This window comes from Ovis canadensis, chromosome 7 (genome assembly GCF_042477335.2).
Source record: "Ovis canadensis isolate MfBH-ARS-UI-01 breed Bighorn chromosome 7, ARS-UI_OviCan_v2, whole genome shotgun sequence".
NCBI classification, from domain to species: domain Eukaryota; kingdom Metazoa; phylum Chordata; class Mammalia; order Artiodactyla; family Bovidae; genus Ovis; species Ovis canadensis.
The window spans coordinates 63,510,042-63,529,111 of record NC_091251.1 but is presented as its reverse complement, the minus strand read 5'-3'; the positions used below and the strand labels follow the sequence as shown (position 1 = coordinate 63,529,111).

The window sequence follows — 19,070 nt, the reverse complement described above, 5'->3', positions numbered from 1 at the left end:
CAAAGTGATGTCTCTGCTTTTTAATATTCTGTCTAGGTTTGTCATAGCTTTCTTCTAAGGAGGAAAAATCTTTTCATTTTATGCCTGCAATCACCGTCTGCAGTGATTTTGGAGCCCAAGAAAATAAAGTCTGTCACTGTTTCCATTGTTTCTTCATCTGTTTGTCATGAAGTGATGGGACTGGACACCATGATCTTAGTTTTTTGAATGTTGAGTTTCAAGCAAGCTTTTTGACTGTCCTCTTTCCCCTCATCAAGAGACTCTTTAGTTCCTCTTCACTTTCTGCCATTAGATTGGTATCATCTGCATATCTGAGGTTGTTGAACTTTCTCCTTGAAATCGTGATTCTGGCTTGTATTTCATCCAACCCAGCATTTCACATGATGTACTCTGCGTATAAATTAAATAAGCAGGGGGACAATATACAGCCTTGATGTATTCTTTTCCCAATTTTGAACCAGTCTGTTGTTCCATGTCTGTTTCTGCATATAAATTAAATAAGCAGGGGGACAATATACAGCCTTGATGTATTCTTTTCCCAATTTTGAACCAGTTTGTTGTTCCATGTCTGTTTCTAACTGTTGCTTCTTGACCTGCATACACGTTTCTCAGAAGACAGGTAAGGTGATCTGATATTCCCATCTCTTTAAGATTTTTCCAGCTTGTTGTGATCCAAAGGCTTTAGCCTTTGACTAAATGAAGTCAAATGAAGCAGAAGTAGATGTTTTTCTGCAATTCCCTTTCTTCCTCTCTGATGCAGCGAGTGTTGGCAGTTGATCTCTGATTCCTCTGCCTGTTTTAAATCCAGTTTGTAGTAAGCATCACATTTGTTTACACACTGTGTAAACCTCCTTCCAGTGCAACAATGCTAATTCTTTCTTTTTTCCTAATAAAGATGGTCTGCTTCTCTGTCTCATATGAGCTTCAGACAGCAACCAAGCTCTGTTGAACCAGTGTCTTAAAACCAAGGTAATCTCCCATAACCATTTTTCCCAGCTCCTGAGAAAAAAGGAATAAGCAGGTAAAGGACTACATCTACCACGTATCCTCTACGTTGCAGAATCTACCACTCTGTTAAAATCCACTGTAGTTTGTCCTTTTATGCTTTCATATCTCTTCAAACTCTTTATCACCTTTTTCATGCATTGCATGCTTTTTTTTGCTACATCGTTCTCTTTATTCAGTTGTTGAACAGAAACTTTATTGTTTGTGACCCAGTGTGCAAATTGTGCTAGAGAATTTCCCATTCATTAATACTAAGGAAAGAGTGAAGCCAGTAGCTTTTAATGACTGAATGAAATGAAAGGCATAAGAATTTTTAAAACCTTCGAAAGTTTCTACTAGTTCCATTTAAATTATTTCCCAGGAATCTACCTTCTTTTTCTCCTCTGTTTAAGACTTTTTCCTCAAGCACTGATATTTAAGATAGGATATTAGGATGTAAATATCCTAAATATTATGGGTCTTTTAGTCAATATATTTTTCTTTAAAATAGTAGCTCATACTTAATTAGCGCTTGTGTTTTTCCCTATTCTAAGCACGTTTTGTGTTAATACATTTTATCCTCAAAAAACTCAGTGAAGTAAAATTTTATTATACCATTACAGCATTGAGGCAACTAAGGGATAGAGAAGTTAGGTAACAGTGTTAGTAAGAAGTGGAGTGACCTAGTTATCCTGCATCCAGAGTCTCTGTTCTTCACCACTTCCCCATACCTGCTCTTCTTCATTATTACGTTTTTTCCTTTTCGTGGTTTAGTTGTTAAGTCATGTTCAGCTCTTTGCAGCCCTATGGGCTGTAGCTCGTTAGGCTCCTCCGTCCATGAGATTTCCCAGGCAAGAATACTGGAATGGGTTCCTATTTCTTTCTTTAGGGGATCTTTCTGACACAGGGATCGAACCCAGTTCTCCTACATTGCAGTGAGTCTCCTGCATTGCAGGCATATTCTTTACCAACTGAGCTACCAGGAAGCCCCACTTATTTTCCTTACTTCATTTATTCTTTAATTTATTTGTTCTCCCTTCAACAAATGTTTTACATACTGTGAGTAATTTAAATTGATTTGTATAGCCATTTATGAGTCGGAGTGTTTGAAAGAAACTTATTTTGAGTTATTTGACTCACAAATGAACTCTGGATTATATCCTATTGAGAATATTAGGCAAACCTTTACCTGTTTTCAGACTTTTGACAAAGGTAGGATGGCCGTAAATTACAGTACAGGAGGCCACTCTGAAAACTGAAATGTCTCATACTCTGCCCTCATAGTTACCCAAATGTAGCAAGAACCTTATTTAAATCTTAGTAGACCATAAAAGGGATTTAAGGCTTTATCTGAGGCTTTCTCTGTTTCAAGAAAATAGTCTCCTTTTGGTTGCTCCATATCTGTACATTTTCTGTGGTGTACAAAATGTGTTTACCTTCCTACAGTGTATAGGTGGAGAATGTTCAGCACAAATGAGAAGTTATATTACCATTTAGTTTTTATTAATCTGAGTAGGATGAAGTCTTAATAATCCTGAGTATAGTAACTTCAGTTTCCTACAGTCAAATACCAACTTTTCACAATCTAAATACATCAAAGTATACTAAACAGAGGTATGATGAACTGCCTATATAATTCATTTTTATAACTGCACGTCATCATTATTACATAAGTCCCTAAATTTTTTTAGCAGCTTGTCTTCCTTTTAGTGCCAACAGTACCCAAATTTACATTCTGTCAGAAGAGAGTGCCTGATTGATAGCAAAGTAGATGAGGATGTCAGTTTCATAGGCTACTGAAATAGAGATCATCCAGTCCAAACTTGTCCCACCTCCACTCCTTTATTTAGGTGAAGAAACTGATTCCTGGGGAGGTTTAATGATATATGCGTGTCACACTGCTAGTTCACACAAAGACAGGACCCTCCTGGCTCTCATTTCCGTGCTAGTTTCATTTCACTGCCCTGTTTCTGACTAGATAGTTGGTACATGGTAGCAGTTCCATTGACTGGTTCCTTTTTTTTAATTCCATTTCTTGCTGTCAAGGGAAACTAGCTAATTAACAGTCATTCATTATCTGCTATTTTAGAGCATGGTTCTCTTAAACTGTCTCTCTGCCTCCACGTGGCTGTATGCCATAGATAGAGCCTTGGAGTAGAATCTGTTCCTGGCATGCAAACAAAACAATTCTTGAATTCCAGACCAGTGTTCCCTGAACAAGTGGCATCTGCCTTCTGGTCCCTGGGTGCCATGAAAAATAGACTCAGACACTGACCTTGCCTGGTTAAGGTCATGGCTTAAATTAAACAGCCAGAATACAGAAACATGTGAGAAAATCACAGGAATTAACAATAAGGAGCTTAATGTTTTATCATTCTATATGTAAGAAATATACGTATGTGATTACCAAGATAATTTGATAACATGCTGTATTCTCTCTTCCCCCAGCCCAGTTTTTTGGTGATGTGATTTTTACCTGATTCTCTTTTTTTCCTTTATTTTTGGAGTAAGAGGAGTAGACAAGATTGAGGTGTGTTGAAGGATTGGCTCAGTAGAATTGGCTGGAAAGTTGTAAAGCATCAATTGAATAATTTTGAATCCTTCTTCATTTAAGAAATGGAATAAACATTAGGATACTCTGGTTACTTGATTGTTTTTAGAGAATTCATATTTACCATGTTTTCTCCTGAAACGCAGCCAAAGGTGAAGAGAGATAATTCCTGTTTCTATAATTTGTTGGATTATTTAAAAAATGAAGTATCTTTGTATTTAAGTTGTAAACTTCATGAGGTTGGAGAAATGAAGAAACACATTTAAAATCTGAATCTAAGGAAAAGCAACAGTGCAATATAGATATGAATATATTTTCAGATACAACTTAGATAGGTAATTATTAAGTAACATCTCTGAGAGAAGTGGAGTTTAGATTTTGAGCTACCTGTAGTGAATACCTTGATATGGATTCTGAAATGGACCATGAAATGGTCTAGGAAGTTTTGATAAGGGACTAAAATTAATCAGTATATTTTCTTTTTCTACTGTGTTCATTCATTCCCAGTTTCTACCCTCTCATATTGAATCCTGCATTTTAATATTCTCTCTTCCAGCTTTCCAATGACTGAAAAGCAAACTCTCATCCTTGCCTATTTGTTTAATTTGTGAATCTGATTTTAGGAGGAGGGATAGAGAGCATGGGAAGAACAGCTGGACTGGTGAATGTTTGTGTCCCGGACTACTTTCTCTCGGGTTTAGTTGCAAGAAGTCATTTCTGAAGCCTGTTCAAATTGCCCAGGTCTGACAGTGTGTTCTTATCAAGGATAATGAGCTCCTTTATTGGTACCATAGCAGTTCTGCAGGATTAATTGGGAAGACACTTATAGTTTGATGCCTGTCACTAGAAGCTGATGCAGAGTTAAGGTGGAATAAAATGATGAGTAAAGACTGGGTTAGAAAAGTGATTACAACTGGGAACTTGCTAATCACTGACCTCTGTAGGGATCTTCTGGTTTATCACTAATCTCACTCACACTTGGCGTTTTCCTATGCTGCTGCCTCATCATTCATTGCTGTGTGAGTAATTTGGCACAGAGTGAACAAGAGGAGGGCATAGAGAGTCCAGCAGCTGTGCTTGTTGGCACTAGATATTTAAATATCTTCAATGTAGTCAGCAGCGTGCTTGGCACAAATGTTAGCCAATAATACTTAAACAAATTGTTGTGAAGAAAATAGGCAAGCATTTATGTTAAAAACCCTCTCTCTCTTTCCTTCCCTTTAAAAAAAAATCATTAGTCTGAGTTCCTTTTTAGGCTCTTTTTTCTTCCCGTAAGTTTAAAGAGGTTGCTTCCAAAATGAAGGTTGTGATTATAATATTTAGCATTGTGCTAGGTTCTTTCAGATAAGAATTTGCAACTACTTTATAAGCCTTAATTAAATCGTACAGGACTGTGTGAAGTACATGTTACTGAGCTGGCTTTACTTGAAGAGTGAGTTGGGGCCATTGATGTTCAGTGACTTGTAACTTGCCCAGTTCACTGAGTGAGAGAGAAACAAGAGCCAAGATATGAATCCAGCAGTCAGAATTCCTAAGTCTCTGCTTAGATATACCCAAAGGCATTACAGATTTTCCCATTCTGTAGGACAGTATTTTGTGTTTCTCCAGGTGGTTAGTGTGATTCAAATTGAATGACAGTTTTGGTAGTGTTCGTCCACAAGAAGAGAGGAAAAGTGTCTCTGTATGCAAAAGAGTTAGGTAATTAATGAGTTTTCAAAGATACCCAAGGGGGAAGAAGATATTCTCCTCATAGAATAGTGACCAAATTCAGATTTGTGCCCAGATATTTAGATTTGCCTGTGTAAGGATTTTATATTGTTTCTTTGAAAACTAAATATAGAAAATCTCTCATGATGTATTTATTGAAATATTTTGAAACATAATGTTGATAGTGACAGAAAGTGAAGAACTAAAGAGGCTCTTGATGAGGGTGAAGGAGGAAAGTGAAAGAGTCAGTTAAGACTAAATATTAAAAAAAAAACTAAGATCATAGCATCTGGCCCCATTACTGCATGGTAAATAGAAGGGGGAAAGGTGGAAGTAGTGACAGATTTTCTCTTCTTGGGCTCAAAAATCACTGTGGGAGGTGACTCCAGCTGTGAAATCAGAAGACGATTGCTTCTTGGTGGGAAAGCAATGACAAACCTAGACAGTGTGTTGAAAAGCAGAGACATTACTCTGCTGATAGAAAGGTCCGTATAGTCAAACCTATGGTTTTTCCAGTGGTCATATACTGTTGTGAGAGCAGGAATGTAAAGAAAGCAGAATACCAAAGAATTGATGCCTTTGAACTGTGGTGCTGGAGAAGACTCCTGAAAGTCGCTTGGACAGCAGGGAGATCAAACCAGTCAATCTTAAGGGAAATCAACCCTGAATATTCACTGAAAGGACTGGTGCTGAGGCTGAAGCTCTAGTATTTTGGTCATCTGATGTGAATAGAAAACTCACTGGAAAAGTCCCTGATGCTGGGAAAGATTGAGGACAGAAGTAGAAGAGGGCGTCAGAGGATGAGATGGCTGGACGGCATCACCAATGCAATGAACATGAACTTAGGCAAATTCCAGGAGATGGTGAGGGACAGGGAGGCCTGGCGTGCTGCAGTCCATGGGGTCACAAAGAGTTGGACACAACTGGGTGACTGAACAACAGTGTTGATCTAGGTAATTTTTGACATATCCAGGAATTCTTTTTCTAGGTTAAGCCTTTATCTTTTAAGAAAAATAGTCTAATGCTGCTCATTGAAACTAGATAGGGATTTCCCTGTTAGTCCAGTGGTTAAGACTCCAAGCTCCCGATGAAGGGGGGTTGGGGCCGATCCCTGGTCAGGGAACTAGATCCCACATACCGCAACTAAGATGCAACACAGCCAAATAAATAAAGATTTTTTTAAAAAATAAGATACGGTGATGGAGTTTTTTATTTAATAGATTTTGAATTTGAATGTAAATCGGTAGGCCTAAATGAACTTGAAATAATATTGGCTTTCAGGCAAATAGGAAAACTGTTTGTTCTAATTTGTGCTATTACTTGTGAAGTCAACAATTATTTCTTGAGTAGTATTTATTCATTGAAATTACTAAACTTTGTTGGAAATTTTCAAGTACTCACTAAACTGCTGCAGAAGTAAATATTGAGCCAGCTACATCTTCCATAATATCTCTTTCTGTGGTCGTTTGCTCATAAAAATATTATTGGGCTTCCCGTGGCTCAGATGGTAAAGAATCTGCCTACAGTGCAGGAGACCTGGGTTCGATCCCTGGGTTGGGAAGACCCCTGGAGAGGGAATGGCTATCTACTCCAGTATTCTGGCCTGGAAAATTCCATAGACTGTATAGTCCATGGGGTTGCAAAGAGTCAGACACAACTGAGTGACTTTCACATGGGGCGCTAGTGGTAAAAAACCTGCCTGCCAATGCAAGAGACATAAAGAGGTGTGCGTTCAATTCCTGGGTCAGAAAGATCCCCTGGAGGAAGGCATGACAACCCATTCCAGTATTCTTGCCTGGAGAATTCCATGGGCAGAGAAGCCTGACGAGCTACAGTCCATAGGGTCACAAAGAATCAAATACACCTAAAGAGATGGCACACATTGGTAGGAAAAGAGTACATACAACTGGGGCAGGTTTCTAGAAACCTGTAGATTGAGAGATCCTGAAAATTTACTGTCATATCTCACAGCTTCCTTCAGTGATTCCTTGGTATTAACAAGATATCTAGTAAGATGAAAAATAAAACGAGCAGTGTTTCTAGCAGTGTAGGTAAAGCACCTTTCACAGTGCTTTGCATGTAATAGCTGGTCAGCAAATTGTGACAGCAACTCAAGACATTGAGAGTGAAGAAGAGAAAGTGGAAGAGTCCTACACTGCTGCATACTCTATGGAAGGTTCAGCAAAGCAGCTGGAGAGTTCATGAGCCCAAGCTGATCAGCAGTAAAGCCCTGTCTCCCAGGAAGGACTGTGCTTTGCTTTTCGCACCATGCTCTGTCACATATTTTGGAGCAAGTGGGCCTCAGTGCAAAAGCAGCCCTGAATTGTAGAGCACAGCAGGTGGAGCAGTTCCCGAAAAGACCTGACTTCAGGGAGTTGGTTACATCCCCCCAAACAGGAGTGTTCCACAAGTTGTGTTCTCTTGGCTGGCATAGCAATTGATTTTTTTAAATTATTTAAAACACACACACACACACAAACAAATCCCCTCATTGGCCACACAGAACAATCTTGCAGGGTGTTTTCATGCAACCTCTAATATTGTCCAACTTGTTTATTCTTAGAGATATGAAACTGAGGCCCAGAAAGACATGAAAAGAATAAGTATTTTTCTAGAAGGCACTTCAAACAAGAGTAACATCATCATGTACTCTTTGTGAGAACTAAAAGCAATTGAGTGAAACCAGCATAACTGCATTGTTCTCATATCCAGAGCCAACCTTGGGAGTAGTTGGGCTTTGCTGCCAGTCATTTGGGAGATGATTTGTTGTTGGTCCCTCTTTTCATTAGGAATACATTTCACATCCAGTGCTGAATCAGTTGATTGATAGAAGCTGCTTGGAGGGCTCAAAAGAGAAAAAAAAATCATATATTTGGGATCTGCCAAGTGTCTGCATATATGATCAGAATATAAGAAGTGTGTCCTAAACCTCCACTGGAAAGTAGGGTAGTATAAAAGAATGTTAAGAATTTGGTGTCAAACAACCCTGTATTGTAGATCTTTCAATTCTTTGACTTTGGGCAAATTATTTTTCCTCATTAGTGAAATGGGGATTTAATAGTACCTCCCTCATTGGTCAGAACAATGAAAGCCATCCCTAGCTTTCATCTGGCTTATTCCAGTAGTCTTCTAAGTGGTCTTCCTGTTTCACAGTTGCTCCCTCATAGTGTATTCTCCACACAGCAGCCCCAGTGATGGATGTGGAGAGTAAAGATGTGGGTCATCTTCAGTAGAGCAGTTCTGAAGTCGATTGGATATCCCAATAGAAAAAATTTGTTCCTTGGCCTTCTACCAGCATACACAAAAACCAAAGTCTGATTTAAGTGTGTGAAAGATTAAGCTTTTAAAGAAAGCATAGAGAAACAGATTTCTAACCTTGGAATAGCAGAGATTCTTAAATAGCGCACACACCAAAGAATGTTAATCATATAGGGAAAGATGGACAGGTTGGACTATGTTAAAATGAAGAATTTCTGTTTGTCAAAAGACACCATTATGATAGTGAATGGGCAAGCTACATAGCATATATAGATACAGTAAAATGTCTTGTATGAAATATGTATATTCCTACAAATCAGCAAGACAAACAATCTAATAGGAAAAAAGTGAGCAAAATTGTGAATGATCATTTTACAGTAAAATACCTGAATGTCCAATAAACATGAACTCATTGTGATTCACCAGTAGTAACTTGACTGCTAAAAATGTCTATTTTTAGGTCTTCTGCATTAATAAACAAATTTGCAACAAAAGAGCTAATTGTTCCACACATCTCTTTACAAATAAGAAAAACTGGAATGTTGTATTATTTTCTGCACAGTTTTTATTTCACTGTTGGAAATTCTATTTTCTGAGTGTTATCCCGCAACAGCCCCCACTTTGGCTTTTTAGTGTTATTCTTAAACTGTGAATGATACAAAATAGAAAGCAATCATCATGGACCTTTTTTTCAATGACACTCTTTATGTTCAAAGTATTACTGCTTTGGGCAGGAGTTGGAGTAGGTAACCTCTGAAGTCTCACTGAAAAATTAATCTCTGATCCTGGGAAAGATCATGTGGTCTTATTTAGTATTCACGATTACTGAGAAATGATGTAGGTGTCCTTTAATTCACCTGCACTTCACGGAGTTTCCAAAATTGGAGTTTACTTTTACCCAGCTGAAAATCTGAACCCTTTTAAACCAGGGTTCCCAAAACTGGGTGTGGCGCATTCCACCAACATAAATGACCTGCCAAGAGGATTCCTGTCATTTCAGCTCTTTCCTCCACTCCTCTGGGAGTGGACATGCCTTCAATTTTTGAAGTGGAGTAAGCGTTAGAAATTTCTGGTCTTGTTCTTCCTACCTCTCTTTTCTGGGGCTTCCAAGTACTTAGCATAAATTCAGATAGGCTCAGGTAATGTGACGAATCAACGATGAAATTTTAAATACTTTTAAAGGAAATGAATCCTGCGTTTACATCTAGAAAAATCACTTGTATAAGTACAGAATAGGAAGGCTTGGTTTAACAGTGTTTCAGCTTTCTTTTTTTAAAAGTCTAATTTGTGCCCAGCAAGGTAGTATGACTGTTTAAAAAAGCCAGTGTATTCTGGACTGCAGTTACGGCATAATTAAATTCCAGTAGAGGTGTAGAGGAAGGCACATTTCCTTGTTTCTCTTTTGTTGTGTCTTTTTACCTTTCCTTGTCTCTTTGCCGTTTTGTGTTTTCAGTCTGTACCTTTTTACTCCTTTTTTCCTTTTTCTCTTTTGCTAATTAGGGGGAAACAGCATTTAATTGCTTTTGAAAAAAAAATCAGTGACTGTCTGTACAATGAAAGATGGGGTCTTCTGTTTTATATTTGGTTCTCACCACACTAGAAACTCCCAAGATTAGCTAGATTTTCATTCTTCAGCCCTTCAGTAAAGAAAAAGTGTTCAACTCTGCCCTTAGAGTTTACTGAGGTGTTTGATTGACTTGTCTCAATCAGTGCATATCGCTTTTATCCTTGAGACTGATTGTTCTCACAGCCTACAGATAGCGTGATCTGGGTCTAAGTGAAAACCAATCTGACAACGCTTAAGCTTTATGTAGGGCAAAATACAGCTTATTTCCCAGACCCCTTTTGTTTGAAAGTCACTTGCCTGAAAGGCTATATTGGGCCACCTGCTCAGAAGACACTTCTTCTGTGCTCAGAAGATCCTTCTGTAAAATGGGTGGGTGGTTTCATCTCTACTTGCTGAATCACTTCAGCTGTGTCCAACTCTTTGTGACCCTATGGGCTGTAGCCCTCCAGGCTCCTCTGTCCATGAGATTTTCCTGGCAGGAATAATAGAGTGGGTTGCCATGCCCTCCTCCAGTTAGCTCCCACATTGCAGGCGGATTCTTTACCAGCTGAGCCACAATGGAAGCCCAATACTGGAGTGGGTAGCCTATCCCTTCTCCAGCGGATCTTCCCAACCCAGGAATCGAACCGGGGTCTCCTGCATTGCAGGGGGATTCTTTACCAACTGAGCTATCAGGGAAGCCCTGAGTATTACCAGATGGTGTCTATTACTTCATTCAGGTTTGAATATGACTCTCCTTCCTTGTTCAGTAGGCCTATGGATTGTGTCAGCCCCAGACAATTCTCTGTCCATTCCTCTAGAACCACCCAGTATGTTTTGGATCTGGATCTCAAGACACCTGACCTTAATTTTGAAACTTGTTTTTCATCCAGTTAGGCTATAAGCTTTTCTGCTTGTTGATACCTATTAAGGGCACAGGCTGTCTCTCAGAGTGATTAACCCATAAATGTTTGATGGAATTAATCAAACTCAGATTCTTCTATCTAGTCAACTCCCGCATATTTGTGCTTGGGCTGGGGAGGAATGGAAAGGTAAACTTGCCTGTCAGTTCTCAGCCTCAGCTTGACTGCTGATTATGTCCTGTGCCAAAAGAATGTAGGTGAAACGATCTTTTGAAGAGTTCTTTATAAACTAATATTAACATTAGTTTGTGTTTCTGGAGTTCAGGCAAGCAGCGGAGAGTTTCAGCTCACTGTTAAAACATGTATGTTATTCCTAGGGAACAAGATGACTTAGAATCTTTTTTTTTTTAATCCAAGAAAATTTGTTACAGTAATGATTTCTTTCTAATAGTTTATATATCTTTCACAAACACCTGGGTAAAATAATTTCTTGAATCAGTAATTTGCTTTTTCTTGAACAGTAGTTATAAATCCTATCCAAATTATTCAAAATCTGTCATGTCTTGAACATTTCTGTTTGGGGTCAGAAAATACTGAGGCTGATTAATGTATAATATACCGTGCAAGTCTAAATAAAAAGCTTTTGCACACAAAATATTTATGAAATATGTGTTGGGCTCGATATACAAATATATATATAAATGTATATCTTCCAATAATATGTTTTTCTTCCACTAGTGTTGGGGTTCTTAAAATGAGTCCAGAGACTCTCAAAATGGAAACAAAATCCGTGAACTTGGACAGGAAAAGAATTGTTATTTTCCCAGTCTGCAAGTGAAATTTAGCATTTCCTTAAATGAGGAATTTCCTTGAATGAGGGTAGCAAAACAAACCTGATAGTATTTATGATTTTTGTCACCAAAAGGACAGATATTCTCATAGCATAATATAGTTGTTGCAGATATCTTAAATTGTCATTTGTGATTTGAAATTACCGTTGTTAATAGGCCTACTTCTAGATCATGTACTTAATGTGTTAATAAGGTATTACTGTGCAGCACATTTGTTTACTATTTTAATAACTTACTCGATTACTTTTAATAGTATATATCTTGCTTTGTACTTTTAAAAACATTATTCTGAAGAGTAGTTCTGGGTTCAAAATGGGGATCACATGTACACCCATGGCTGATTCATGTCAATGTATGGCAAAACCATTACAGTATTGTAAAGTAATTAGCCTCCAATTAAAATAAATAAATTTAAAAAATAATAGACTATGATAAAAAAAAGTGAGAAGAGTGGCATTATTTTTTTAAAAAAATGAAGAATAGTTATGCCAAAGAGGCCCGTGGTTCATACATACCTACACACAAATAAACCCCTCTACTAGAATATCTCAGTAAAATCTTGGTGATATTTTTAATAGGTATTTCAAAGGAAATGAGATATATGTTGTTACTAGTAGTTGTTAAATTGTATTCAGAAGTTTTTGTTCTTTATCAGACATCTAAGATAAGATAAAAAAAGACAAGATTCATTTTATTCATGAAGAGTGTTCTTGTGAAAAGTAATTTTGTAAGAATTAAAGATTATTGCCTTTTAAATCTCAGACATGATATGTGTTGTTATATTTCAGGAGTACCCAGATTTCTAAAGTCCCTAAGAATTAAATAGTTTTAACAAGTTAAAGGTGAGCTAAAAATGTATTTACATTTTGAATCTCATTTGAATAGGATAAGTGTCATTTTAAAAACAAGCTCCCAACTTCCTATTTAGAGGAGACTTTACTTTGAAATGTTGTGGGCTAATATTAAATGACTTTCATTCTCTCTGGTTTGAATATCCTCTGTGAAAGAAAGAAGTTTAGAAATTTAAATAGGTACAGGAAGTAAATTTTAAAACTTGACATTATTTTTAAACAGTCTTTATCTAATGGGTAGCTTCCACACAGATATTAAGATTGCATTTGAAATCTGTACTTTATTTTTAAAAAAAGACCTAGTATCTCTCATTCTGTTTCCTTGTCCACCTCAACAATTTGGAAAAAAAAAAAAAATCCTTACTAGTACAGTTGAGTGAAAGTATAACAGCTGTTGTTTAAAGTCTTTACTGTTTGAAATAATGTATAAGGAAGAATTTGCAAGGTAAAAAGGACTTAGTGAATATTTCAACTAATAATAAGTTGATAGTGTATTGTCATGAATGACAAGTCATTGGAACAGTCTTTTTTTTTTTTTTTTAACTTTATGGTATTGGTTTAAAATGTTACTGTCTCCCAGTTCTGTCCTGCTAGGTATATGACATCATCTTGGTTGAACAGGGAAGGGTGTGTGTCAGACTTGAAAATATATGATCCTTTAAGAATTTCGTGAAGCAGGTTACAAGAGCTGAAATGTAGAATCCAAAACTGCAAAATATTATCTTGACTTGTATAAGTAGTCTTACTTGTAAAGGATATATTTAAAGAGTTACAGATGTTTTCATTTTTAATTTCATATATTTTGCCAATTAAAATTCTTTATATAGAGCATATTACTTGCTGGTGAGAATGAGGCAAATAAACCACACTAATTAACCTGTTTTCATAAATCACATAATTTTTATGTGTTGGCCTGTAATAGGTACTTCATCAGTAGTAAACAGTGAGTGTGTCTTAAGACATATTCTAATGGGCTCACAAATTATATCCTTAATTATTAAAGTATTTTCTAGTAACTTGCTTTGTTATTACAAGAATTGTTTTGTGTATCTAAAGGTTCAGTAGATGCCAAGTTCAGAGTTCTAAGATTTCTGTATCAGTTGGCCAGTTGAGTATGTCAGTAGCATGCATACATCAGTGAAAATGATCAAATATGAATACATACATCTCTTAAGTTTTTAAAAAATTGTGTACCATATCAGTAAACAATTTTGAGCATGTCAACTACGTGTGGAGTTTTTTTTAATTAATAAACTATAGTTTTATATAATCATGAGCCAATATCTCATTGTGTAGTGTACAGTTATGGTGAAGTTCATATAGCCTCAGTAACTTTAAATATTTTGGGTAACTTGTCAGATTTAATTTTTTTTATACTTTGAAACAGAGAAAAAGAATCAGCTCTTCCATTATCATTGTTTATTTGTATTGCCATCTTTGATATTAACATCAAATTGTGATCCTTGCAGAAATCTTTTTAAGCAATGTGTCTATTTGTGAGAGACCATTTGGTTTAAAACTATACGTTAATTGAAAATTCACTTTACTAAACCTACTAAGCTCCTGTGTATTAAAAAGCAAATTAGCACTGCTGTCAGTTGTCAGCACTTTGGGACATCTGCTCTCCCTCTAGAGCTGGCCTATACCATTCCTGACACTTGGCCATCAGCTTTGGAACTGCAGATATAATCCCAACAGGAATTCTTATTCTTTTCTGCGAACGGTATACATCTGCATGAAAACTTCAGAGAAAGGTATAATGCATAGTTGAATGTGTTCATCCTTTAATCCAGCAGTTCCACTTATTTGTGTCTATCCTGAGAAACTCTTCTGTATGTATACAATATGTACAAGGATATTTATTTAAGCACTCTTCATGATAACAACAGAAAAAATAGAAACTATTTTTCTGTTTTTCAGTAGGAAAATAGATCAACTGTGCTTTTTATTTGTATATTGGGACATTTTATAGCAGCAAAAATTAATGAACTAGATGTCTTATCTTTAATGTATATCTCAGGTTATGTACCATGTAATCCCATCTGTTTAAATGTATTAAACACAGATGGTAATGTGTATTGTTTGAGTACATAAATAAATGCTAATAGATTCAAAATATACATGGGAATAATATACCAATTTTGTGGTAGTGGTTACCTTTGAGTCTGGGGGTAAGATGTGCACTATAGTGATAATGTTTTAATTTTGGAGAGTGGGGGAAGATGTTGACTCTGAAGCAAGTATGGGAAAACGTTATGCTCACTTGTAGGTATGTGGATCATAGTGTTGGCTGTATAGACACCCATTCTTTTGAATTTTTTTTTTCGTTTTGTCACATGACTGAAACGGCAGTAAGCTATTCATATTTTGTTTATTGGGTTTTATATTCTTGTTTATCATTTGTCCTCATAAATGTTCTAGAAGTTGAATTGATTGTGTGTCAGTCATCGAAGATTTTTATATAAAAAGTTTCTTTCTTTGTTTTACAGGAAAAACGTCAGAGAGAGGCTCATTTTCCTTGTACAGCAGAGATACTGGATTACCAGGCTGTCAAGTAAGTTAATAAATACAAAATCAGTGAGATAATTTCTTAACATATAAATAGACATTAACAGAGGAAGTAGAAATTTATCCAGTTTATTTCACTCTTTTTATGCATTTAATTTGTGACTAAATGTAGTGGGGTTTTAGTAGTTAAACATTTTCTTTCTGCTCCTCTGTTTGAAATGGTTTCCATTCCATGGTTCACCAAACTGTATTTCTCTATCATCAAAAGAATTTCATAACTCACCTCCATTTTAACTGGAGGCAAAGTACCAGTTACCTTCCTACCATCTAACAAAATGCTGATTTCTGAAAATGATGTCTGTTTATTTCCTCATAAAAAGAACAGTGTTGCTGGTAAACTACAAGAAGAACATGAAATTGCTCTGTGAGGCTTGACTATCTTGTGTTAAACTTACTAATGTTAAACTTAACTAATTTTCATCATAATCTGTTACTAAACTCGGGTCCAACTGTTTGCTACTTGAAAATCAATACCTGAGGAGCAGGTGTTGGTAGAAAGGAAAGTTGCTTTTGATCAGAAAGGTGGCAGTCTGGGGAGAAGACAGACTTGAATCTCCCTGCCAAAACCAATTCCGAAGATGCTGCTCAACCATGATGGTTTATAAAGGGGGAAGAAGGGGTCGGTTAATTTCAGTTAATCATTGAGATGAGGAATCAGAGTCATTGCCATTCTCCACTGCATGTAGTCTTGTTGACTTCTTGTGATCTTTCTTTAGAGGCAGTCTTTTTTTTTTTTTTTTGGTCGCAGGACATCATGTGAGATATTAATTCCCTGACCAGAGGTCGAACACCTGCCCCCTGCAATGGGAGCATGGAATCTTAACCACTGTACTCCTAGGGAAGTCCCTTAGATGTTATCCTGTTCACAAGTTTGTTCATAGAGTTTGTCCATGAGATTACTAAAGGAGAAGCTAGGGAGGAGGTCTGATGGTCATCTGTTACTTATTCTTCATTTCGTCATCGCAGGTGAGGCAAGGTATTTTATGATCCAAAGATGTGAAAACTGCTTGGGCCAAAGATAAGCAGAGCATGACAGGTGCCTGGTTTAAGGGTAGTTATAATATAGCTCTGCTAGTTATAACATAGCTTTGCTAAAGTGACAAGACACAAAGGATTTCCTGCTGAGGACAAATTCTTGGAAAGACCTCCTTGCAAATCTGCAGTGAAACCATTTTTAGAGTTTCCTCCAGTCTCTTTGACTTGGAAATGTTCTTTCAACTCTTTATATTCCTTAACATGTTGCATTTCTACTAATGGCCATTTCCTCTGCATTTTTTCCCCACATCTTTACACTGAGAATCCTGAATACACAGTTTGCCTGCAGATTCCCATCAGAATCAAGCCAGAAAGCATACAAAGGAAAGGCAGAATACATTTAAGTGTGTTCTGCTGTCTGCATGCCTTTCATAAGACCCACCTTAACTTTAGACATGGGCACTTAACTGTCACAGTGACAATGAAAAGTAAAGTGAAAGTGTTAAGTCGTTCAGTTTGTGTCCAGCTATTTGAGACCCATGGTTTGTAGCCTGCCAGGCTCTGTCCATGTAATTCTCCAGGCAAGAATACTGGAGTGGTTTGCCATTCCCTTCTCCAGGAGATCTTCCTGATACTACTTCATTTAGTAACTATCCCATAATTGTGCCATTCAGAATCAGAATACCTAGGTTCAAATCTCATCTCTGAGTTACTGACCTGTGGTTCTAAGACAAGTCATTTAACCTTAAATACAATCTCTGCATTGCCTTCTTCATTTGGAAAACAGAATTAACATTTTTTCCCCTATGTATGTAAGTCTCAGAAGGCTAAACTGCATGCATTTGAAAATGAAAATATTTTGCAAAATGAATGTACCTTTTAAAATGTTTTCAATTCATACAACCCACCAAAAACAGCTATTCTGAGTCCTTAATATTATTTTTAAGAGACCAAGAAGATTGAGAACCATTTGTCTAATGTTAACACTACTTGTAAACTTGAGAATAAAAACTATTGTAAACGCTTTGAAACTACAACTATTAAATTATTGTTAATGCTTATATTAATGAGTTTTCACTTACTTTTTTTAATACTCCCTTACCAAAGGTATCACTGTTTAGTTAGAATCAATGGTTAGCTCCATTTATGTAATTCTCCAGTTTTGCAAAAATGAATCTTAACTTTTTACCAATGATTAATGTGTTATATCAGATTTAATTCTCATATCAAAACAATTACTTAAACCTAGATGCGTAGCATTCTAATAACAATTGTTATCATTTACTGAGCACTAACTGGGCCAGGCATTGAATTACACATTTAATGCCCCTCTGTTTTTTTCTGTAGTTCCCCAACCAGGGATTGAACCCAGGCCAGCTTGGCAGTGAAAGCCTAATCACTAGGCGACCAGAGAACTCCCTTGTTTAATTCTTTTAAGAGCATCCATTTTGCAGGTTAGAATTGAGTGCTCTCCATAGGTATTTTGTAATTTCCTCAGAGCCATACATTTAGCAAGTGGTAGGCCTTCTAAACTCATGCTTGATACTGTAGAATTCCTTACTTCCCTCTCATTTTAATTTGTTTGGTGAAGGAGGGGCCTGAGAACTTGTATTTTTAATACATGCATCAGGTGATTTTAATTCCCATGAACTGTGGATTATGCTTTGAGAACCCCAGTTCCTTTGTATACCCCAAATGTAAGCATATATGGAGTATTAAGAAAGGAACTACAAGATCATTGTTTAATAATTATCCTATGTTGGAGAGATCAGGCTGGCCCATGGAAAAGAGAATGAGGTTATGGGAATATATATAATATAAAATAATGATATTGCTGAATCAGGAAGTTTTATAGATATTCAAATCAGGAAAATATTTGCTTTTGAAGAATTCACAGAAGCAATGCCAGAGCCCCAAAAGGAGCCCAAAATTGAGCACAGAGTAGAAAAGATAATACTGCAACAAGAGTAAATAACATCAGTGAAGTCTGGAGGTCTCTAAGTAAAAGGTTTCCTTACTGTGAATGGAACAATGGCTTTGCTATTTATTACTGTTACTTAGCTCTGACTATGCTACAGTTGCTGGGAGAAATTACCGTGGATCACACCAGCTGATTTGAGGCCTAAGTAGTAAATTCAGAAAATTCAAGAGTTTAAAAAAGTGTATCACTCCCATTCAAAAAAAAAAAAAAAACCCTGTATTTCAAACAGTACTTACTATAATGGGTAAAAGAAAAAAAATACATGAAAACAATTGGCTGCCATTTTGTGTTACCTGTTCACAAGCAACATAATAATCTTAATCACACAATGAATAGAGGAAAATATAAATAGTGGCTACAAAATATGACACAAATATATCTTAAACACCACTTTGAAGCCATTTTTCCTCAACAAAATCCCCAAGGAACATTAACTTTGCTATTAATGTACATAAAATGCTGCTGACATACTAAAAAATTCAGGCTAATTTAATAGTGCCTGATGGGCCTTACTTCATGTAAAGATGATGTAATAATATGTTGCTAAATGAGTCTGCTCATATTACCTTCACGGCAATTGCATAACTGATGAGCCATTAAAAGGAAACTGGTGTTGCAGTATTACTGGAAACATTGATAGATCATTCTGCAATTGAATTTTTTTTTTAATTTAACACAGAGCATAGAAGCCAACATCTTTATTAACAGTAGGTAATCGGGGCAACAAATTGGGAGATTGGTATTGAGATATACACACTACTGTATATAGATAACTAATAAGGACCTATAGCATAGGGGACTCTACTGAATACTATATAATGACCTATATGGGAAAAGAATATAAAAAAGAGTAGATATATGTTTATGTATAACTGATTCACTTTGCTGTATACCTGAAACTAACCCAAGATTGTAAATCCAACTATATTCCAATA

At 36.5% G+C, this 19,070-nt stretch overlaps 1 protein-coding gene across 8 annotated transcripts in view; it reads left to right on the top strand.

Annotated features, from left to right (window-relative positions):
* Positions 1 to 19,070, top strand: part of TCF12 (transcription factor 12) — a 391,527-nt gene that overhangs the window by 259,497 nt on the left and 112,960 nt on the right. For all 8 annotated transcript variants that reach the window (XM_069596408.1, XM_069596406.1, XM_069596404.1 and 5 more), the window contains one exon: positions 15,101 to 15,165. In XM_069596408.1, the coding sequence (XP_069452509.1) occupies positions 15,101 to 15,165 (65 nt within the window). The remainder of the gene's footprint in view (positions 1 to 15,100; positions 15,166 to 19,070) is intronic.